This window comes from Lonchura striata, chromosome 2 (genome assembly GCF_050655825.1).
Source record: "Lonchura striata isolate lonStrDom1 chromosome 2, ASM5065582v1, whole genome shotgun sequence".
NCBI lineage: Eukaryota > Metazoa > Chordata > Aves > Passeriformes > Estrildidae > Lonchura > Lonchura striata.
In genome coordinates this window covers 2,175,768-2,198,658 of record NC_140704.1, presented here as the reverse complement: position 1 = coordinate 2,198,658, position 22,891 = coordinate 2,175,768, and the positions used below count along the sequence as shown (strand labels likewise).

The 22,891-nt window shown below is 50.1% G+C and overlaps 1 protein-coding gene across 1 annotated transcript in view; it reads left to right on the top strand.

Moving 5' to 3' along the window:
• Window positions 1–22,891, top strand: part of WNT9A (Wnt family member 9A) — a 62,947-nt gene that overhangs the window by 24,840 nt on the left and 15,216 nt on the right. The window contains exons 2-3 of the mRNA XM_021540054.4: window positions 15,294–15,553; window positions 21,201–21,463. Coding sequence (XP_021395729.1) covers window positions 15,294–15,553; window positions 21,201–21,463 — 523 coding nt within the window. The remainder of the gene's footprint in view (window positions 1–15,293; window positions 15,554–21,200; window positions 21,464–22,891) is intronic.

Sequence of the window (22,891 nt, the reverse complement as noted above, 5' to 3'; positions counted from 1 at the left end):
AGGACCCAGAGTCAGACCACAGCAGCTTTACTGTGAAGATACAACCTCATTTTTCTGGGTGACCCACGATTTAGGAGCTGCCTTTCTGCTCTCCCACTTTTCTGAGCTTTTGGCGGCTGTTTTAGGAGATGGGAACTCGCGCAGGTTGATTGAAGGTGTTCTGGGTGATGTTTACCTGCTGGGATAACTCTGAACCTGTGGACACTCTTCCCATGAGGGTTTTTCCTCAAGATACTTCCCATCCTGTTTTCCCTGTTTTCTTGCACTTTTTAATTAGAATTGAAAATGTTTTTCCCTTTAACTGCAGAGGATTGGCAGAGGGAAAACACAGCGTAGCTCTGCTTTTGTTGGGACTTCCTTCTCAAACACCCCCAGCTTGCAAATCAAATGGTTTCTTTACCTGCCCTGCTGCTCCTGAGGTCACCTTTTTTAGGCAGCGGTTGTAACTCGAGGCTTGCTCCGAGCTGGTTCTTGGAATTGAAGTGGAACAGCCCCAGTTTGATGAAGGATGAGTCTCACAGAGCTGGGGAGCAGCTCCCAGCTCCATGAATATGGATGCAGCTGTGGCATCCCACAGCTTCACATCCAGCCCTAAAGCCAGGCTCTGTCCCCCAAAAAGTGACCCGAAATCTCCCAAAACACTGTGAGGAACAGCTGCCACATTCAGTGAGGATTGGGCTGGAGTGGCACACGGTGACATAATGTGTCTTTGCCCTCTGTAATCTTTTACCCCTTCCACCATCCAGGCACACAAGAGCCGATTCAATTCTTAATCTTGGTGTAACGAAACCACCTCGTGGTTTGTGTGTTTGAGTTGATCTAAATTGGGATGGCAGGAGCTCTTGAATCCGACAGCTTTAGGCTATTTTAGGTGGTGAAAATCTGCCATTGGCACTATGGCAGGCATTTATAAGTAACAAGCTAATTATGTAAAATGCACACTGTCCACTTGTTAAGATCTTCTTAAAGTTTCATAATCTAATCAGAATTTGCTATGTATAACACTTGGCTTGTTGTCCTCCCCCCTGCCTTTTTAATGCCACTTGGTGGGGTGGGTGGGTGATCAATACAGGAAGGAAACGCTTTCCTTAACACTGGTTGGTGGAGTGTGCCCCACGTGCTGCTGTAATGCAAGGCTCTAAAGATTTTCCTTTCAATTACTGAGCACCAATGCACTGCTTTGAAGTGGATCAGAGAATCAGAGGCTGAGTTGGAAGGGACTTTAAAATTCCACCCCCTGCCATGGGCAGGGACACCTCCTGCTGTCCCAGGTTCCTCCGAGCCTCATCCGACCTGGCCTTGGACACTTCCAGGGGTGTGGTGCCTTACAGGGAAAAAATTTCTCCATTATATCTAATCAAAGTATCTCCTCTTTTACTTTAAAACTCTTTCTGCTTATCCAATCACTTAAAAAAAAGGGCTCTCTCTCTCTTTTTCCCATTTCTTATGGATGCTGTGCAGTCCACAGAATAAAGCTGTGGCTTTCCCTGGCCTGGGGTATTTTGGTTAATGTGGCTCTTTGTTCAGACAGACTTTATGTAGCACAAAAAAAAAAACAGGTATGTGCTGAACTCAGCAAGTATCCTGAGGGTGTTCACCTGAAGTGTTGGCCAGGGTAGGTCTGGCTGAGGTCCTTGCCAATGTTCTGGAGTCAAGTCACGTTTGAAAGGTAGCTGAGGTCTGTTAAAAACATCAATATTGATCTGTTTGTCCCCTCTGATTAACCCCACTCCCTACATCTGCTTCCCTTCCACACAACTGGGCCCGGATGCAGCGCTTGGAGGAAGGAGGTGGTGAAGGAACATCAGGAGGTTGAGGGCAGATGTTCACACTGCGTGTTCTTTCCCTTTTCCTCCTGCTGGGGCCAGTTGAGGTGTGGAGGAGCAGGGCTTGGGGGGCTGGGGGAGCCCCAGGGCAAGGGCAACACTCGGGGGGTGGTGGGGAAGGAAGGACCACGCAGTGCCCCTGGATCTGGAGCAGAACATGGTTTGTGGTCTTGGTGACCTCCTGGGAACTTGTTCCGGGATGCAGCAGCAAGAACAGATTCCCCTGCACTGGTGGCTCATCCTTGCTGGAGTTTGAAACCTTGGCCAGGGCTGCTTTGTTTAGCTGGAGGTTTGACCAATAAAGTCCCATTTGGGGCTTGTGAAGCCTCAGCACTGCAAGGCTCCTTCAGGAAATCATTCACGAGATACCTTCGGTCATGGGATGAGTTTCCTGCAAGAGCTTTCATTGAGTTTTGTAAGGAATCAACCTCTGTGCTCAACCTGGGAGTTGTTGGGGCTCAGGATGAGGATAAACTCCACCACCCCATCACCCCAATGCCTCTGGTGCATCCTGCTCTGTCCAGTGCCTTGAATGTTTGTTTTTTCACCTGTTTAGTTTTGAAACCTGCCACGAGGATAATGTGACATTAGAGTGGAAAAGCTATCGGGGCTGTGCAGGGGAGGAATTGCAGACCCGTAAACTGCTCCCAAAATAGCTGAGATGATGTGTCAAACCGCCCAACCATCCCAATCCTCCATGAGCTGACCTCCCAGGGATATCTAATAGGGGCTGGTAACGTGGGGAGTGCAGGGGGAGCTGACACTCCTCCTCCCTGAATCCACATGCTTGTTTCTAGAAGTTGTCATTTATCCAGAAGTTGACCAAGAGCCAGTCCCTGCTTCCAGCTGGGACCTCCAGGTCCTGGATGTAAAATTAGGGCTGAGGAAGGAGGAAGAAGCTCATTCTCCAGTTGTTTTTCTGTCCAAATGAACTTGACGAGCTCTTTGCACTCACCATGCTTCCCTCAAAGGTTTAATTTCATTTGTGTTGTCTGGGGAGTAAAGTTGATTTTCTCTTTAGCTGCTGTGCTGCTGGAGCGTGTGTGTGTGTGTGTGTGTGCACAGGGATCTCTCCAGGCAGCCAGGGAAGCTGCTGCCTTGGCTCCAAGGAGTTTCTTCACAGCTGCCAGGCTCTGTGGTCTGGGCAAGGGCAGCTCTGTGGCCGCAGCATCGGCCGGGAACAGACCGGGCAGTGTTCGGGATGGACGGCACAATTTATCTCACAGATGGGATAAGGCAGGGAAAGGCCCAGGCTGCTACAGAGCTGGGCAGCCTTCACCCCCCCGAAAGTGGACAAAAGGGCTGGCTGAGGTGTGAGGGAGACCAAGGGGAATTCAGTGGGAAGTCAGATGCATTCCCTGGCAGGGGGAGACTGACACCGACACATGGCCGCGGGAGCCGTGCCCGCGGCCCGGCGTGCCCGGGGTGCCGTGGGTGGGAGCTGTGCTGGGACCTGGGAGCTCGTGCTGGGATTGCTCCCAGCCCCATCCAACCTGGCCTCCAACGCTTCCAGGGATGGGGCAGCCACAGCTTCTCTGCACAACCTGGTTTTCACCAGCCAAGGGCTTTTTCGTAGCACCTCATCTAAATCTCTCCTCTGTATTTAAAACCATCCCCCCTTGTCCTGTTCCTGTTGGAACCCTGGCTGCTGAGAATTTTGGGCTTTCTGTGCTGCCAGGCACTGACCCCCAGGAGAACACTGCATTGACCTGAGGCTGTGGAGAAGACTTCCAAAATGGAATGAGAGAACTGAAATTATAAGTGTATAGTTTGAATAGAAGTGTGTAATATCACATGGTGGAAAACTCAGAGTTTGAGGGTTTAGAATACAGGAATAGATATAAAACAAGATGGAGCTTTTAGGGTGGAGCCTCCTTCTCCTCCTTCTCCTCCTTCTCCTCCTTCTCCTCCTTCTCCTCCTTCTCCTCCTTCTCCTCCTTCTCCTCCTTCTCCTCCTTCTCCTCCTTCTCCTCCTTCTCCTCCTTCTCCTCCTTCTCCTCCTTCTCCTCCTTCTCCTCCTTCTCCTCCTTCTCCTCCTTCTCCTCCTTCTCCTCCTTCTCCTCCTTCTCCTCCTTCTCCTCCTTCTCCTCCTTCTCCTCCTTCTCCATGGCTTTGGGTGGTTTTGTGTAATTGGATAAAAAAGTCCCCATTGCAGGCACGGGTGGTTGGTTATTGTGTTAAAAGTAAAAATAATTCAGGTGTCATTTCCTAGTTGGACAGTTGATCCTCAAAAGGCCTTGCAGAGAGAGATGGGCTCCATGTTTAGTTTGTCAGAGTGAGGGGCTGCAGAACTCAGGGTTTGTGGGACTGTGACAGAGATGAGAACTGATAAACATCTGAGTCCCAACATGAAATTCCATCTCGTGCATTTAATCCTGACCTTGTCAAAAAAGAAGATAAAAACTCAACATATTCCTTTCTTATTATCTTAAAAAAAATCTATCTCTCTCTCTCTTTTATAAGACTCCTTTAAGCCCTGAAAGGCCCCAGTTAAAAATATCTATGATGTGTGCTTGACACCCCTGGGGCCATTCCTGCCATCATCCAAAGGGTCCCAAAGTGCAGATGGGTTCGATGTTTAATGTCTAAATGCTGTGCTTGGAGTAAGAAGCATCCTGCAGGTGGTTGGGAACACAATATCTGCCATTTGGGGTCAAATCAGAGGTTTCTCCAGACAGACACGGATCTCTGGGGGGTCCAAGGAGAGCTGGGAGCAGTGATGTGGCTCCTGATATGTCCCGCTCGCTGCCTGCAGCTTTAAAGGCTTCCTGAGCCCTCGTGTTTCATCACCCAAGTGGCTGAACCTCCCTCTCCCGAGTTTGTTTAATCCATTTTGGAGTCTGTTCACCATTCTGGGCTTCACAACATCCGGTGGCAGCGAGCCTTGACGTTTAATGATGTGCGCTTTGGAAAAACGGTTCCGTTCTCAATGGCTGCCATTTATTATTATTATTATTATTTCTTTTTTTTATTTTTTTAATGCTGTGCCTGATCTGAGTCAAAAAGTCTGATCCCTGCCCTGCCCTGAGCAGAGCTGTCCCTGTGGAGCTTCCAGCCCTGGCTGGATCTGCAGGATTTGGTCAGGCCTTGTGTCAGGAGCTTGAGCTGTAGAGAGCCAGAAGGACGGGCAGGAGGTGTTTTGGGAACTGGAATTTCCCTTTTGAAGGAATGTCCTTACCTTCTGTGTGGTGTTTTCTGATTTCTTTCTTGGTAAACCTGCTGGAATAAATAAAAAGCAGCATCAGTGCAAGAAGCACAGGGAACAAACATTTATGGGGCTTTTGGGGCTCTTTGTTTAGATTTCAAATGCCAAATATAATTTATTCTGTGCAACTCTTCCCAGATAAGGGAAGCTGGCGACAAAAATCATGAGCTTGGATTTTCTTTGCTTGGAACAGAAAATCAAAGCTATTTCTGCAGGTTTATAGATGACATTTTGGCTTCTGGGAACTTGGGATTTGTGGTAGTAGCAGATGGAACAGAGTTTCCATGGGGCTCAAGTTTGGCACGAGAAACTCAGACCACTGAGCACCTGAGCCACTTCCTTTGGTCTCCTGTCTTTAAAATCTTGTATAAATTATTTTGCTGTGTTCTGTCATGTGGTCCATGACATTTGTGGTCCTTTCCTGGTCCTGAATCCCACCAAAAACTACTCAAAAGAAAGGTAGGGTGATGATGCATATTTTCTGTAAGTGGCATCTAGAAATGTCCTTTGTCTTCTATGTCATTTTTGGCCCAATTTTAGATTAAAAATCAGGGAATATCTTGAGTTGGAAGGGACCTGCAAGGACTGAGTCTAACTCCTGGCCCTGCACAGGACACCTCAACAATCTCACCCCGTGCCTGAGAAAATTAATTTCTCTAACCCTTTGTCAGGGATGGAACTGAGGTTCTGGGATGAAAGGAAATTCAGTAGTGTAAAAAAATAAAAACCCAAAACCCACAAACTATTCCTCCCTCCCCCAAAAAACCCCAAACAAAAGCCCCAATATTCTGAAAATCTCTCTCTTTTTGGGGTTTTGATTTTTTTTTTTTCATCTGCTCTAGACCACATGGAGTTAATGGGTTAAAACAAACCTTTTATTTTCTTTTCTGGGTTAATTCTTCATCTTCTATCACACTGCTTCCCATTTTACTGTTTCCCTGCATCAAAACTCCCAACTCCTCATTGCCTGTGCTACAACAGGCTCCAGGCCAAAAGAAATGAAAAATAAATTAAATAAATAAAAAATAAATTAAATAAAAATAAGCAGTGGCTGGCCAAGGAGCAGGGGTTTGGATCGGGGGTCCAGGAGCTGTCCAGCCAAGGAGGGGATGGCGTGGGGGATAATTCCTGGCACAGGCTGCCAGGGGCAGAGCTAATGCCTCTTAAATCGGCAGTGAAAGCCCCTGTTGCTGCCTGGCCCGTGCATTCCACTGGCACCGTTGGGTTGAAAATCCTCTGTAAATCTCCCTGATTGCTGTTTCATTCTTGAGAGGATGAAGGGGAGAGGAAACAACCTTTCTCTCCCTGCCCTCTTTCTCCGCTCCTGCTTGTTTGTGGACAGAGCGGGTTGTTCCAGGGGAATTAGATCTTGGGGCTGAGGTATTTACCTAAAATCAAAATGTCTTTTGCTCTGATGGGCTGGAAAATTCCTGGATAAGGTTTGGTGTAAGGAGAGGAGGGGGAAAGAGGAGAAGTTCTTCAGCCTTGTGGTTCAGGTGCACCACCAAAGACCCCAAATTTATTCTTTCCTCTGCTGTGGGGTCTCTCTGGGTTTGTTCCCCCTCACTGGGGAAGGGAAGGCAAATCAAGGAGTTGTGATTGATCACCTGTGCAGGCCTCCTGCTTTGCAGGAGAGGGGAATGCTGCAGCAGCGTGGAGGAGTTCCTGGTGGTGCTGCTGATGGCCACGGTGCCAGAAGAGCTGCTCCTCAGGGCACCTCCATCCCATAAAGTCCTCTGCAGGAGCAGGAGCACCTCCAGCCCTCCTGAACTGAGTCACATCTTCCCTGCTCATCCACTGAGAGATGTTTTCCTTTTTTATGTTACATGCCAAACTTTTTGGCAATTTGTCCAGGGGAAGGTGAAGGCCTGTTTTGGCAGGAAATCGGATGGAAGTTTATTTATACATGCAGCAACCGTCCTGTATCTGGGAGAAAACCATCCATGTTTTTTCCCATTCCCAGAGAAATCCCTTCTGAACTGATTTAAAACTTTCTGATTGTTGGAGTCCAGTGTTCTCTCTGTGTTCAGCAGCCTGGAGAAATCTCCCAGCTTCCATGTGAACTTCATCCATGTCTGAAATGGGAAACTGTGGTAGGATCCAAAAAGAACTTTGGGATCAGAGTGGTTGCTGAGTGCTGGAAGCATTCAGGAAAGCTGTGTTGGAAAGGGACAAGCTGGAGTTTTGCACCATTGGTCTCTTTTGTCCAGAAGCAGCTGTTGTTTGTTTTCCCTTCTTGCTGGATGCTGGAATAACTCTGGGTAGGACCCAGGATTGTGGATCCTTCCGTGTCCATCCTGAGATGCTCAGAGAGGAGGCTCAGGAAGCCACTCTATGGGTCTATCCAAGCATGGTTGAAGAAAGCTTTTTTTTTCCTAAAAAAAAACCCCAAAAAATCTGTTTGAGCAGATTCCACAAGGAGGCTCCTGCTTCCCTCCTTGGTAAGTGGGATCTGCTGAATTGGAAGTTGCCCTTTGCTGTTGCTTTTATCCTCTCTCCTCCTCCTTCCCATTGCTCAGAAGCTGATCCAAGGACCTTAAAGGATTTCCCTCTATCCTAAATCCCAGAACCTTCCACTAGGAAAACCTGTCAAGCACACGCTCTTCTTTGGAGCAGGGTTGTGGCATTTGGCTTCCCACCTGGATGCTGTGAGCTTGCAAGGCCCTCTCACTACTACTTTGTGTTTTTGGGAGCGTGTAACGTTGTAGTAAGCCCTGTGAAGAGCCCCTGAGGGAGCTGGGGTTGCTCAGCCTGGAGAAAAGGAGACTCAGGGCTGACCTCAGCACTCCCCACAGCTCCTGAAAGGTGGCTGTGCTCAGCTGGGGCTGGGCTCCTTCTCCAGGAGCTGACAGAGCCAGAGCACACAGCCTCGAGCTGCACCAAGGGAAACTCAGGTTGGATATCAGGAAAAAGTTTTTCACAGAAAGGTGATAAAGTTCTGGAATGGCTGCCCAGGGAGGAAGTGGAGTCCCCATCCCTGGGTGTGTTTAACAGAGCCTGGATGTGGCACTGGGTGCCAGGGCTGGGTTGAGGTGCTGGGGCTGGGTTGGACTCGATGATCTTGAAGGTCTCTTCCAGTCTGGTCGTTCTGGGAATTCTGTGATTCTGTGTTTGTAGTAGCCTCTGTGTTAGGGTCTGTGCCTCCTGTAGAAGCTGCAACTGAGATTTGGGCACTGCTGACTAAGGAGGAAGTGACATTTGAGAAGTTGTCACCTAAAGAAAGCTCTGGCCAGGTTATTGAGAGGAAGATAAGGATCAAAACAGCCATTGGGGTGTAATTGTGGTGGGAATTGCTGAGCTCTTTGCTGGAGTTTCCAATTGCTTTGTTTTGTGGTCTCCCACAGCAAGGCCCCATTGTTCGGGGACAATGACAGGGAGAGGTGAGCCCAGGGCAGAGCTGGTTGGGAATGGTCCTGAGGGAAGAGAACTGGCGCGGCCACGAGGGATGGTGGAACTTGCAAAGATGAGGATTCCAAAAACACTTTTCCTCCTGTCTATTGTAAATGCAGGCGAACCCAATGGGAAGAAGTGATGATGTCTGACTCAATGCAGAAGGCTGAATTATTTCTTTATTATAACTATGCTAACATACATTAATATACTATATAAAAGGAAGATACAAAAACTACATACTACTTTCTCTGACTCTAACACAACTCGTGACCCTCTCTGACAGCCCAGCCCCAGGTGGGTTGGATTGGTCACCAGGCTCAAACAATCCTCACCTGAATCCAACCAAGCAATCGCCCCAGGGAAACAATTCTCCAAACACATTCCACATGGGAAAAACAAGGAGCAAAAATAGAAATTGTTTTCTCTTTCATTTCTCTCTGTGCACCTCTATGAAAAATCCTGAGAGGGAGAGAAATGTGCTTGCCACACCTGTCACCTTCCTTGACCCTCAGAATGTCACAACATCCTGTTGGGGGATCACTGGGAAAATTACACCAGGAAAGGGATGAGGTAGAAGTGGAGAATTCTGACAGAACAATCTTTGTGAGCACTTGCTGAGATTTCATTTTGGAAGCCTGAGGTTTGGCGAATCCACAGACTTATTTTCCTGTAATATAAGGAGATCTGGAATATTTTAGAGTTCATGTGGGCATTTTAAACTGTCAACATTTAAAAACCCAAACAAGACAGTGCAGAATGAGGTGGTTGAGCCTTCCATGTCCAGCTCTTCTTCCAAATATAAAATTTTCATCACTCACCCTGAAATTCAGATTTTTTTCCTTTGACTTTTGGGTTTTGATACTTCAAGTATTCAATAGTCTTAGTGGGAAGAGGAGTGTGATAAATCAATTTAGGAAAGATTCACAGTGGGAATGTGATGATGGGAGAGAGAGCAACTGGTTGCAAAATTAAATAATATAAGCCTGGTGTCCAGCATAATTCAGGCTCCTTGAGCTGTGCAATCATTAATTTAGGTGTTTTATTGAAGGACTCATGGTCAAGTTGTCAATTTTCCAGAAGCTTTTTTAATTATTAAAGGAAAAGTGGCGGAAGGAGAAGGAAAAGGGCTGTAAGTGTGGCAATTCACAGGAGAAAATTCACGTGGAAAGTGGAACCAGAATTAGTTCAGTCATTGTACAGATGGACCAAAGAGGAATTTCCTAATCCAGGAGGAAGGGAATAGGAATGCAGTATTTTAGTAGCTCTGTCATTCCAGATGGGAATAGCAGAGGGAACAGCTCACCTTGGATCCCATCTCCAGTGGCACTTGCAAAGGAAACTCTAGAGCACCTCAAAAATGAGGGTGCACTCACAGCTCTGTGTGGGTGCCTTAAATCTGCCTCATCCTGCTCAAATCCTCATCAGGAAAGTCCCCACTTAAACGAGGGAACATCCAGGGGCACTGATGGAAGTGTGAGCTGACGAGGCCATAAAAGCTCTTGACCCCTGAGCTGAGTGGGAAGCAGGATCTGTCTCGAATTGCCTCTTGGAAGGGCAATAATTCCATGATGTCACAGATAAAACTTGGCCTGTCTAGTGGCCAGGGCGCTGCTTGGGATCTCTCCCAAATCCTTGGGTGATTGAACTCCAGGAAAAAAAATGTAATTAGCAATGTTGGAGATGAAGTTCACAACCAAGGAAGTGACACCAGCAGAGCGAGTGCAAACCACATGGATCTTGCTTTTTGCATCAATTAATGATAAACCTTCTGATTTCCTGCCTTCAGATTGGTGGGACTGGAGTGGGAACAGCAGAAATGATGCTGCAAAGGTTCCTCTCAGCGTGGTGAGTGTGGCACAGGGCAGCCAGGTCCTTCCTGAGGTTTGGATGTTGCACTCGGAGCAGAAATTGGGCAAGACTAGGTCCAAAACCACGGAATATCCTGAGTTGGAAGGGATCACGAGGTACGGAATTCTGAAGCAGAAATGCAAAATCCTGAATTCTATGAACAGTCTCTTGACTCTGGAGGCTGATGTTGCTCTCAGAGTTAACTTCAGAGAGGTAAAGCTTCCTGGGTTGTGTGCAATGAGCTGTTTGCTCTCTCCCCAGGTTCCTGGTGGACACACACAGAACCCTTTGGAATCTTGGAATCTACCTTAAAACGGTTTGGCTTAGAAGGAACCTCAAAGATCATCCACTTTCAACCTTTTTCCCCTTAGAAGTGTCCACTCCCATCTCCCACTCAGCCCCTTCTTGGAGCAAAATAACACAATCACAGGGTTCTGCCTGGCAGTTCAATTGTAAGAGGGTGTGTAAAAACAAAACAAAAAAAAACACCACACACACACACAGCCTAAAACATTTCCTTGGAAAGAACAGCTTGGCCTTTGTGAGGAGCTGAGAAAGCGTCCGACTGACACCGTTGCCTCACAGGACCTCGCTCAGCCGAGGTTGCATAAAAGGGTTTTATGGGATTAGAAGGGTTCCATGCAGCAGCGTGTCAGGTGGGGCAGCTCTCCCTGGCTCTGCCTGTGCTTTGTTATTGATGCCACGCTCTGGAAAGTGCCACCTCACCCCTGATCCCAGGGCCTCTGGAATGTGCCCGCGGAGTTGAGGGCCCCCGGAGGGAAAATGTGCCTGTGGCTTCTGCTCTTCACCTGGCAGAGCTTCTCAGAGTTAACTCTGAGAGCATCATCGACCTCCAGAGTCAAGAGATTGTTCATAGAACTCAGGATTTTGCATTTCTGCTTCAGAATTCCGTACCTCGTGATCCCTTCCAACTCAGGATATTCCGTGGTTTTGGACCTAGTCTTGCCCAATTTCTGCTCCGAGTGCAACATCCAAACCTCAGGAAGGACCTGGCTGCCCTGTGCCACACTCACCACGCTGAGAGGAACCTTTGCAGCATCATTTCTGCTGTTCCCACTCCAGTCCCACCAATCTGAAGGCAGGAAATCAGAAGGTTTATCATTAATTGATGCAAAAAGCAAGATCCATCTGGTTGCACTCGCTCTGCTGGTGTCACTTCCTTGGTTGTGAACTTCATCTCCAACATTGCTAATTACATTTTTTTTCCTGGAGTTCAATCACCCAAGGATTTGGGAGAGATCCCAAGCAGCGCCCTGGCCACTAGACAGGCCAAGTTTTATCTGTGACATCATGGAATTATTGGTGAGGGAAAACCCCTTCCCCTCAATTTACTCCTTGTCTTGTGCCAGGGATGCTCCTGAGCAATAATTCAGGTCTGTTCATCGTGGTGTTACGTGGGTTGTTCTTCCACCAGCTTGTGGCACTGTGAAACACCATGAGTCTTATTTCCTACCACCTGCTGGTCCCTGGGTCTTTGTTTTGTGTGTGTTTAGGTGGCTTTTGTTGGAGATACACACTTTTGCTATCAGCAAGTTTGGGAAGGCTGATCTGTGGGAAAGTGTAATTTGAAGTATCCCAAAGCCAAGCACCTGAGGGGGAAAGGTGGGAAGAGAGTGAAAATCAATTGCTCTGCAGAAATCTTGGCTGTGGGATCAATTCCTGTGTGCCTGCTCACTCCAAGAGCCATCTGCTACAGGATCCCTGGAGCTTTTTCCCAGACAGTTTAGGTGAACAATCCGGGCTCAGCTGGAAAGAAAAAATTGGGGTAGGGGAGCTTAGGAAATGCTTGGGGGCCTCCCTCCCTGTCCTTTGCCAGCTGAGGGACTCTTGTGCCAGCCATGAAATTTTGCAGGAATTAATCTTTATAGAGTACCACGAAAGCCAGGAATGAACGACCTGGAGATTTTGTTACAGATCTTTGCTCCAGTGAAGCTCAGACTGAGGCACCTTATTGTAAATGCAGGTGAACCCAATGGGAAGAAATGACGATGTCTGACTGAATTCAGACAGCTGAATTATTTCTTTATTATAACTATGCTAAAATACATTAATATACTATATAAAAGGAGGATACTGAAACTACATACTACTTTCTCTGACTCTCACACAAATCCTGGCCCTCTCTGAGAGTCCAGCCCCAGGTGGGTTGGATTGGATTGGATTGGATTGGATTGGATTGGATTGGATTGGATTGGCCATCAGGCTCAAACAATCCTCACCAGAATCCAACCAAGCAATCACCCCAGGTAAACAATTCTCCAAACACATTCCACATAGGAAAAACAAGGAGCAGAAATAGAAATGGTTTTCTCTTTCATTTCTCTCTGTGCACCTCTATGAAAAATCCTGAGAGTGAGAGAAATGTGCCTGCCACAGCACCTCTCTCGTGAATGAACCTCCTGGGAGCTTTGGCCAACGAGGCACCAGGGCTGGGTGATGTTCCCCCTCTCCTTGGGGAGCAGCTAGGACAGACCAGAAATGAAAGGGTTAAAATATGCTTCAGATAGACCTTGCTGTTTGGCCTTTCAGATTTTTTAAAATTATTTTTATTGCTTTGAGGGGAGCAAAACTTGAGGGAGGGTATTTTTCCATGTTTCCCACAAATCCCTCTGTGCTTTTAGCACTGCAGGGTTTTTCTGGAGATATCAAGACCTTTGAATGTAACTGAAGGAGAACATTTTTCCTGACCATCTTTGTTCTAAACATCCCACCTCAGCCATTTTTGCTCCCTCCCTGAGATATCTGATATTAAATCACCTCATCAATGCCTCAGTAGTAACTGGATCTGTACTGGATGTGCCTGGCTGGGACTCAGGTCAGGATTTTATGCCCATTGTGCACCAAGGTTTGGGAGTTAAAGCATTCTGAGTCCCTGTGGTGCTGGCAGGATGCATCCCACTGATTAGAGAGAAATACTCATTAAAACCAGCAAATCACTGCTCCTGCAGGGCAGGTGGGGCTTTAAAGGGTTTCCAGGATCTCAGCCAAGGGGCTGAGGGAGTGCTCCTTTCCCATTCCCATCACCCCGTTTTTCCCAGTGCTCCTGCAGCACTGGAGATATCCGAGGTCCCCAACCTTCCCCGGTGCAGGACTGCAACATCCCAGCGTGTTCCCAGTGCTGGGTTTCAGCCATTCTTCCTTTTTGGCTGGGGAATGTGTCTCCAGGTCCTGTGCGAGCCCGGAGAGCGATTCCCATTGACTGTGGGTGCTGGCACCTGGCCGGAGCAGGGCAGAGCCAGGAGAGTGGGGTACAGCAGCCTGGCCAACAAAGCTCTCCTGAGCCCAGCAGATGTTCCTGCAGCCTCTCTGCTCCTGGGGACGATGCCAGCCTGGTCCTTCTCCAGCAGCTCGTCACTTGACACCGGGAACAGTCCGCTGGCATCTTTTGTTGCCCACTGTGGAGTCAAGGACCTTGTGCTGGGAGGAGGGAGGGGATGAGGCAAATGGACAGGAATTTCTTTGGGTTATGGGGTTTTTTTTAGGTTTTGAGCTTGTTCTGTCTTGTAAAAGCTTTTGGCAGCATCTCCTGGAAGGTGTATCCTGCTCTCCAAGCTCGGGCTGTGGCTCGCTGGGTTTTGTGTCAGGATCTCCTCTGCTGAGGGCAGGGTGGCTTTCTGTGCCTCCTCCGGGTGTCTCTTGGGCTTTGATGGGACAGATCATCCTCTGTCCCTTCCCAGGCTGGGTTCTGGCTCTGCTTGATGTGCTAAAATTATTTTTTTGTTGCTGCCCAGGACAATGGCAGTGGTGCTCGTGTATTTCTGCCAGTTCCCCAAGTTCACACAGTGAAGCACCTGAATTGATTTCTTTTGACTTTCAGTTTTAAACACAGTCCTGTGGTGGAGGTGGCCAAGGCTTTATGTCCAAACAAGCTCTGTGAGAGCTGGTAGGGAGCATAAATCCAAATAGTTCCTCTTACATTTTCCTGCTGCCACCTTGCACACACACTGTGAGGAGCCTCTCTGTAAAATCAAGTCCACAGGGATGCTTAGCCAGGAGATCCCGATCCCCCACTCACCCAGTTTCTATCACAGGCTGTATTTCATAAAATCCCAGAATGGTTTGAGTTGGAAGGACCTTAAGGACCATCTAGATCCAAGCCCCTGCCCTGGGTGGCGATGCCACTCACTAGATCAGTTTGCTCAGTGTCCAGCCTGGCCCTGGACACTTCCCAGGGATGGTGCAACCACAGCCTCTCTAAGCAGCCTGTGCCAAGGCCTCACCACCCTCACAGGGGAGAATTTCTGAGCTGCAGGTGCTCAGCCTGGAGAAAAGGAGACTCAGGGCTGACCTCAGCACTCCCCACAGCTCCTGAAAGGTGGCTGTGCTCAGCTGGGGCTGGGCCCTTTCTCCAGGAGCTGACAGAACCAGAGCACACAGCCTCGAGCTGCACCAAGGGAAACGGTCTGGAAAAAAGCTCCAGGGATACTGTAGCAGATGGCTCTTGGAGTGAGCAGGCACACAGGAATTGATCCTACAGCCAAGATTTCTGCAGAGCAACTTATTTTCACCCTCTTCCCACCTTTCCCCCTCAGGTGCTTGGCTTTGAGGTACTTCAAATTACACTTTCCCACAGATCAGCCTTCCCAAACTTGCTGATAGCAAATGTGTGTATCTCCAACAAAAGCCACCTAAACACACACAAAACAAAGACCCAGGGACCAGCAGATGGTAGGAAATAGGACTCGTGGTGTTTCACAGTGCCTCAACTCTTCCACAGCTGATGGAAAGGGAAATTCAGGTTGGATATCAGGAAAAAGTTTTTCACAGAAAGGTGATAAAGTTCTGGAATGGCTGCCCGGGGAGGTGGTGGAGTCCCCATCCCTGGGTGTGTTTAACAAAGCCTGGATGTGGCACTGGGTGCCAGGGCTGAGTTGAGGTGTTGGGGCTGGGTTGGACTCGATGATCTTGAAGGTCTCTTCCCACGTGGTCATTCTGGGAGTTCTTGCAGTAACTTTTTGTTTCTCCTGCCCTCACCCTGGTGTCTCTCTGTTTCTCGGCAGGCTGACGGGGAACGAACCCCTGACCATCCTCCCTCTGACCTCGGAAATGGAGGAGGCGGCCGTCAAGGCCCACTACAAGGTGTGTGACCGCCTGAAGCTGGAGAAGAAGCAGCGCCGGATGTGCCGGCGCGACCCCGGCGTGGCCGAGACCCTGATGGAGGCCATCAGCATGAGCGCCCTGGAGTGCCAGTACCAGTTCCGCTTCGAGCGCTGGAACTGCACCCTCGAGGGCCGCTACCGCGCCAGCCTCCTCAAGAGAGGTGAGATGGGGGTCCTCGAGGGAGGTGGGTCTGGGGGGGCTTCAAGAGAGGTGAGATGGGGGTCCTCGAGGGAGGTGGGTCTGGGGGACCTCAAGAGAGGTGAGATGGGGGTCCTCGAGGGAGGTGGGTCTGGGGGACCTCAAGAGAGGTGAGATGGGGGTCCTCGAGGGAGGTGGGTCTGGGGGGGCCTCAAGAGAGGTGAGATGGGGGTCCTCAAGGGAGGTGGGTCTGGGGGGGCCTCAAGAGAGGTGAGATGGGGGTCCTCGAGGGAGGTGTGTAGGGAAAGCTGGGCTCCAGGACAGCTTGGATGGATGGAGATGAGAGATCTCTGAAGGCTGCTCTTAGGATATCAGGTTTATTAGGGATGGTGGAAGGTCTTGCTTGGAGCTGCCAGATGCAGCACATGGCAAGGCCTGAGGGGATGGGGAGGGGAGAGACAAGGGGTAGAGAGGATGCTCCAGGAGAGGGTTTAAGATCCAAGACAGCGGGGATTCCAAGAGAGGGGAGTTCCAAGAGAAGGGAAGATCCAAGAGAAGGGAAGATCCAAGAGAGCGTCTGGCCTCTTGGAGACCCCTTATCAGGGGGCTTCAAGGTGGGCTGGAACAAGACTTGGGCCAATGGGGTCACAGACACCTGATGCTTCAGGGGAGGGTTACAGGTGTGGGATGAACTGTACATTTTGGGGGTTGAGATGGAACCGTCCATTTGACTTTTGGACCTATCTGTAGGTAAGAGTATTGTCCAGCCAGTAAGGGGGGGGATTGTTTTCATCCTGGCTGTACTATCATAAATCTTTTGCCAGGCAATTCTATTTATCCATCCTTTCCAACAGAGGTGGGTCTGGAGGGCTTCAAAGACATGGGTCTGGGGGGCTCCTCAAGGGAGGTGGGTCTGGGGATGCCTCAAGAGAGGTGGGTCTGGGGGGCTTCAAGGGAGGTGGGTCTGGGGGGCTTCAAGGAAGGTGGGTCTGGGGGGCTTCAAGGGAGGTGGGTCTGGGAGGGCCTCTCAAGGAACATGAGTCTGGGGGTCTCAGGGTGCTCCTCAAGAGAGGTGGGTCTGGGGGGCTTCAAGGAAGGTGAGTCTGGGGGGCTTCAAGGAAGGTGAGTCTGGGGGGCCTCAAGAGAGGTGGGTCTGGGGGGCTTCAAGGAAGGTGGGTCTGGGGGGGGTCTCCTCAAGAGAAGTGGGTCTGAGGGGGCCTCAGAGGAGGTGGGTCTGGGGGACCTCCTCAAGAGAAGTGAGTGTGGGGGTCTCCTCAAGAGAAGTGAGTGTGGGGGGCTCCTCAAGAGAAGTGAGTCTGTGGGGACTCAAGAGATGTGCGTCTGGGGGGGTGTCAAGGGAGGTGGGTCTGGGGGGCTCAAGAGAGGTGAGTCTGGGGGGCTCGGGGGTCTTCTCAAGACAGGTGAGTCTGTGGGGGGGTCTCAAGGGTCTCTGCACTCATCTCCTGCCACGCTGATCAATCCGGGCCACCCTTTGCTGGTGTGCTTCCCGCAGGGCCCACCAAGAGCTCTGTGGAAGGCTGGAGCTCATCCCTGGAAGTGCAGGGCAGGCAAAGAATGTGCTAATGGGGGTGATTTATGGGCTTGCCCTGCCTGCTTCCCACTGCTGGCCCTGGCTGCTCTCCTTGGAGGCTGGAGGTGTTTGTGCAGGTCTCTGCACAGCCAGGAGCTGCATTTTCTCCCCATTTCTGCTAGAAATTGAGCTGCTGCTGGAGGAGAGGCTTGGGAAGCTCTCAAAGCTGTCCCCTCTTTCTTTATTATTTTATTTATTTATTTCTCCTGTTTATGGCTCCTATTTATTATATATTTCTGTGAGAAAACAAGTTGAGAAAATGCCCGTTTTAAGGAAATAAAGCAAACCAGACTGTTCTGTGCTGTCCTCTTAGAGGGGGCAAGGGGAACCTTGTCATAGTACAGGGCAAGACCTGCAAATGGCTGTGTGCTGTTACTGCCATGGCTGTGGGCAGTGGGCAATTCCCACACCTCTCCCCAGCAGCTCAGGTGGAGATGGCCAGAAGTTAGGAGTTTTGGAGGAGAAGGGGATATTTTCAGTTCTTTTCTTTGTGCCACCACATATAGTCCAGTTTCTTCCACCCTCCCAGTAAAATCCAATCCTTATTTCCAGGCTGCAGCACCATTTTGCAGACAACATGCGAGGGTCTCCAGGGCTTTAGTGACTTCCAGAAAGTCCCACACTCAGCAATGGGCCTGGACCTGGGAAAGCCAGGGTGTGAAGTCTTTAAAGATAAGAGCAGAGGTTTGCAGGGCTAATTAGCGAGGAGGAGTAATTCAGAAGCACCAGGGCTTAACTAATGCACTGTCACTGACTGGTGGAAACAAGGAAAGTCCTGATGAAACCCAAGAGGTCCGGCCGGGGCTGCAAGACATTTAAAAATATCCCCGCATGCCGGAGGAGTCCCTGGATTAGTGGTGCCTTGGGGAAGCCAAGCACTTTCTCATGCTGACACCTGGAGGCCACAGCTCGTTCCTTCAGACGTGCCTGTCCCCTGGGCAGCCCCGAGTTAAAACCCCACGGGGAACCCCCATGGCAGCCCTTGTCAGGGACCTGTGTGATGAATGAGCGCTCTGAGGGCTGCAGGGCTCTGCTGCTGTCTCATTCTGCCCTGCTTTATATCCCTGCAGCATCTCCGCCCTGCCCCGCTGCTGTAAATCCTTCAGGTAGTGTTCCCCAGCTCTGTAAATCTTCCTCCTCCTCCTCCTCCTCCTCCTCCTGTCCAGGAGCTGCTGGTTCCTGGTTCAGCATTGCAGCAAGTGGTACCCCAGGGGCAAAGGCTTGCATGTATCACCCACTAGGACACAGCTTGTTTCTTCTCCTCCAGGACTTTGCACGGAGAAAGGAAAAAGTGGAGAAAACCCCACTTTTTTTTGCTTAAAAGTTTCTCCCTCTATGGGGGAGAAAATTTTTTACAGTTTGGTCACCAGACCAGCCCTAGCTGCTGGTTTGCAACTTGGGCTGATGCAGCCCCGTTTCTTAAAATAACAGGGGATTGTTTAAGGGACTCGTTATCCTCTTTGGATACTCGTGCACAATTTTGGAAATGGCTGAAACTGGATAGCCAGGCCCGGCAGACTGTCAATGCACTGGGGCTTAGAATGCCTGCATTGATTTAAAGCTCATTATCTTGTTACAAAATATCTTGGTGCAATCAAATAGTGCGTGGTGGAGATGGCTTTAAAATCTGGCCAGAGCCAAATGTCACATGGAGCTAGTTGGGAGCTGCCTGTGGGTGAGATGATCCCCGTGCTGATGGGCACAGGGAATTTGGGAAGCTTTCAGGGGTGGAGGATGGGAGGAGTGGAGACAAAGCTGATGGAAAGGGAGAAGCTGGCAGATGAGCTGTTCCTCCTGGCTTTCTGTCAGGTCTGGAATGCGCTGTGGTCGCACGGCGCTGACTTTCTGCTGGGATTCCACAACCGCTCCGAATTCAGCGCTTTGAATCAGGAGGGCTTCGAGCAGGGTGGAGATCTGGGCTACCTAATTAATCAATTAAGGCTGTGAGTTAAGTGTGCAAGGCCTGCTTGGGTAGGGCTTGGAGCGACCTGGGATAGTGGAAGGTGTCCCTGCCCAGGACAGGATGGATTTCAGGGTCCCTTCCAACCCAAACCATGCCATGAGTGCAGGCTCAGACCTCCAGGGCAGGGTTTGCACACCCCATCCCATTGAGGATTCTCTGTTTGGCACTGGTGCCTCTTCCTTCTGTGTAGCTGTGGCAGGAATTCTCCAGTCCATGAGCCCAGAGGCTTGGGAACATCTGTCTTTGGTAGTGGCATCCCTCTGACAGGCATGTGGGCAGTCTGACCTGGGATCAAACCTAGAAAAACACAGGATTTTCATGAAAAAACCATGGTTTACAAAGGATGAGAGATGCTTAGAAGGCATTTTCTACCCAGAGGAGTCATCTGGATACCCATGAGTTTTTGTTGTGTGAATTAAGGTTTCTCTTACCACCACTTCTGATGAAGTGTTTGCAGTGCTGAAGGTGTTTTTGGGCTGTCAGAGGACATGGTCTGACTTCAGGGAGAAAACAAAATCTGTTATTTTAACTCTCACCACTCTTTGTGGTGCCCTCAGTGAGTGTAGAGGTGAACCTTTTTTATTTTAGTGTTGTTTCTAGTGAGGAAAAGGTTCCTGTTCTCCTTTGCCAGGTGGGCAGTAGAAGGATTGGATAATTCCTACCACAATCTGGGAGGAAGTAGAACCTCAGAACCCTTGGGAGGACCAAGCCTCAGTCTCCTGGGCTGGATTTTCATCAGTCTTCCTGCTCCTGGGAGTGTTTTGGGAAGGCAGACTGGGAACGACCGCATGAGTTTGCTTGGACTGTCATGAACCTCTCAAGGAACAGTTCCAAAAATGACCTGGCAGTGTCTCTGCATGTCCTTGGTTGACACACCAGCTCACAGATATATCCACTACTGTCACCATCCACTTGTGTTATTTTTGAGTGGGGGATTTCTTGAGTCCCATCCAAAGCTGTTCTGGAATTGCATCTCAAATATGCAGTCGTTTACGGCTTCCATAGCTGGAGAATGGGCAGCTATAAATACTGCCATGTTTGCTTTTTATTTCTGGCTTTTATAATTTGGATTGAAACTGTGGGTCCCTCTGGGTGTCCTTTGCCTGTCGGGGGTGGGGATGCTGTCACATCCCTGCAGGTGAGTGTGGAGGTGTAAAGAAAGGCTGTGCATGGGAGGTTTGAGGTGTTAACTGCTTTTTTTTGGGGTGAGGTGCTGTTGGGTGACATATCTCCTGCTTCCCAGCGCTCAGGTGTCTTCTGTCAAGAATTCTGACAGTCTGGAGTAGGACCCAGTGCTTTGATTCAGGAGGAGAGGGAAGAATGAGGAGGATTGGGAGTCTGTGCTGGGTTCCTGCAGTTTGGTGTCCCCTTGGTAGCACCAGTGTCCTGTCCAACACTTCATGGAGCCAAACAATGCTTTGGCTTTGAGGGGACATTAAAGCTCATCCAGTTCTATCCCGTGCCATGGGGAGGGACACATTCCACTATCCTAGGTTGCTCCAAGCCCTGTCCAGCCTGGTCTTGGACACTTCCAGGGATGGGGCAACTCTTGCTCAACTCTTTCCATTTTCAGGCAGAGGCTGTGAGTGACGCAGAGTGACAGCCACCGAGCTGGCCAGATTCCTTTTGCATTCCTGGATCTTAGCTTGTGCCACCTCTGTCCCTCATTCCTTGCCCTCCCCTGTGCCCTCTTCACCATCAGTAATGCAGGGAGAGCTTGCCATGCTTTGAGGGTGTCAGGAGCATGGACCAGGCTTTTCCCAGTGGTGCCCAGCAGTGGCTGGGAGGAGCAGGCAGGAACTGCTGCCCAGGAAATTCTACCTGAACTCAAGGAAGAACTTCTTTCCTGGTCAGTGACTGAGCACGGGTGTGGAGTCTCCGTCACTGGGGATATTCCAGAGCAGTCTGGATGTAATCCTGAGCCCTGTGCTCTCGGATGGCCCTGCTGGAGCACGGAGGTGGCACCAGCTGCCCCACTGTGGTCCCTCCCAACCTTACCGCTCTATCACTCCGTGACACAACTCGCGCTCTTCTCCCAGTAGGTTTTACCTCCATTTCCCGTGTTTTTTCCTTTCTTTAAGCTGCAATTAGAGCCTCTCCCTCCCGTCCCTGCAGGTTTTAAGGAGACAGCCTTCCTGTACGCCATCTCCTCGGCGGGGCTGACCCACGCCATGGCCAAGGCGTGCAGCGCGGGGCGCATGGAGCGCTGCACCTGCGACGAGGCCCCCGACCTGGAGAACAGGGAGGCCTGGCAGTGGGGAGGCTGTGGGGACAACCTCAAGTACAGCAACAAGTTCGTCAAGGAGTTCCTGGGGAGGAAGCCCAACAAGGACCTGCGAGCCAGGGTGGACTTCCACAACAACCTGGTGGGCATGAAGGTGCGTTGAAGGCGCCGCAGGGTGGGGGTGGTCACGCTGCTGTGGGGGTTTTGGCGGGGAATAACGCTGGTTTTGGGTGTGGAATTGGACTGTTGGATGTGAAATGGATGGAGTGATGCTTCTTCTGGAGGGGAGAAGCCTGAGTTGTGGGATTCACTGTGCAAAAGCACTGGAGAGAGACCAGAGGGAAATAAATGGGACTGGCCAGGTGTAGGAAATACAAGGTGGAGACAAAGATTACTGGTTTCCCACAGGGAGGAGAGGGTTTCACACCACAAAGGGATGGAAAGGCCTACATGAGGCAGGACACGGAGGAAGGGTTTTATGCTGCCACAACACCTCCTTGAGGGACTCTTCTCTTGCAGCAGTTCAGTAGAACATGGACAGTGTAGCAGCATCTCCTTGGCCAGGTGTGTATAACACTGTCTGGAACCAGGGTGGGGAGAATAATTTCTGGCTGACCCCACACCTAAATGGCAGGGAACCAGGGTGGAGAGATTAATTTCTGGCTGACCTCAGACCTTACAGTCCCTTTAGTTTTGTCTTCTGGCAGAAACCTTCTGTGTCACCTGGAGCAGGAGATGGTGCTTGGTTGTAGAGTCCCGTTTTCCTTTTCCCATCTTTATCCTCTCTTCCTGCTCTTTACACCTCCTCTGAGGCTGCCTAGGGGCCTCCCTGCTGGAGTGCCAGAATCCAGGAAGCATTTGGACAATGCTCTGGGGCACATGTTGTGATTTTTTTGGTTTGTCCCATGCAGGGCCAGGATTTGGACTCGATGATCCCTGTGGGTCCCTTCCAGCTCAGCATTTTCTGTGTCAGATGTAAAGGACAAAGTGTCTGCAAGTGCTGGGTCATCCCAGCAAGGGGAAAAGGAAGAGGCTTTCCACCTTCTCCCATAATATGCTTGGCTGTACCTAGCCTAGAGTTGCTCCAACACGAAAATCCCTCAGATTGGCCAGCACAGGTGCTTAGGATCAGTGTTTCATTGCACCAACCTCCAAGGGGGACATACTGCAAGGCCAGAAATAGCCCTCGAGCCTTGTTATTGTCTGTGTGATTGGATGCAGGCTTGGGGCTGGGATGGGGGACCTGGGTCTCCAGTTTCCCAGGCAAATGCAGCCCAGCCAGTTGTGCATTCTAGGAATGGCCACCCCAGCTCAGTTGTTGCTGTGTCTATGTATAAAATGTCATTCCTCGTGACGGAATTGGGGCATCGGGGAATGCCACCAGCCAGGGCTGGCCAGCAAAGTGTCTCCCCCTCTCCCCACTACCAGATGCTCCTAGACAGCGCTGAGATCAGGATTAGAAATATCCTGGATTTAGCTGGTGTCTGGTTTTGGCTGACAGCTTTCCTGCTCTGGATTAAAGGGCTCAGTGTCTCTGAACTCCAGTGGCAGCTCTCTGACGTGTGAAACAGGCTTTGCAGGA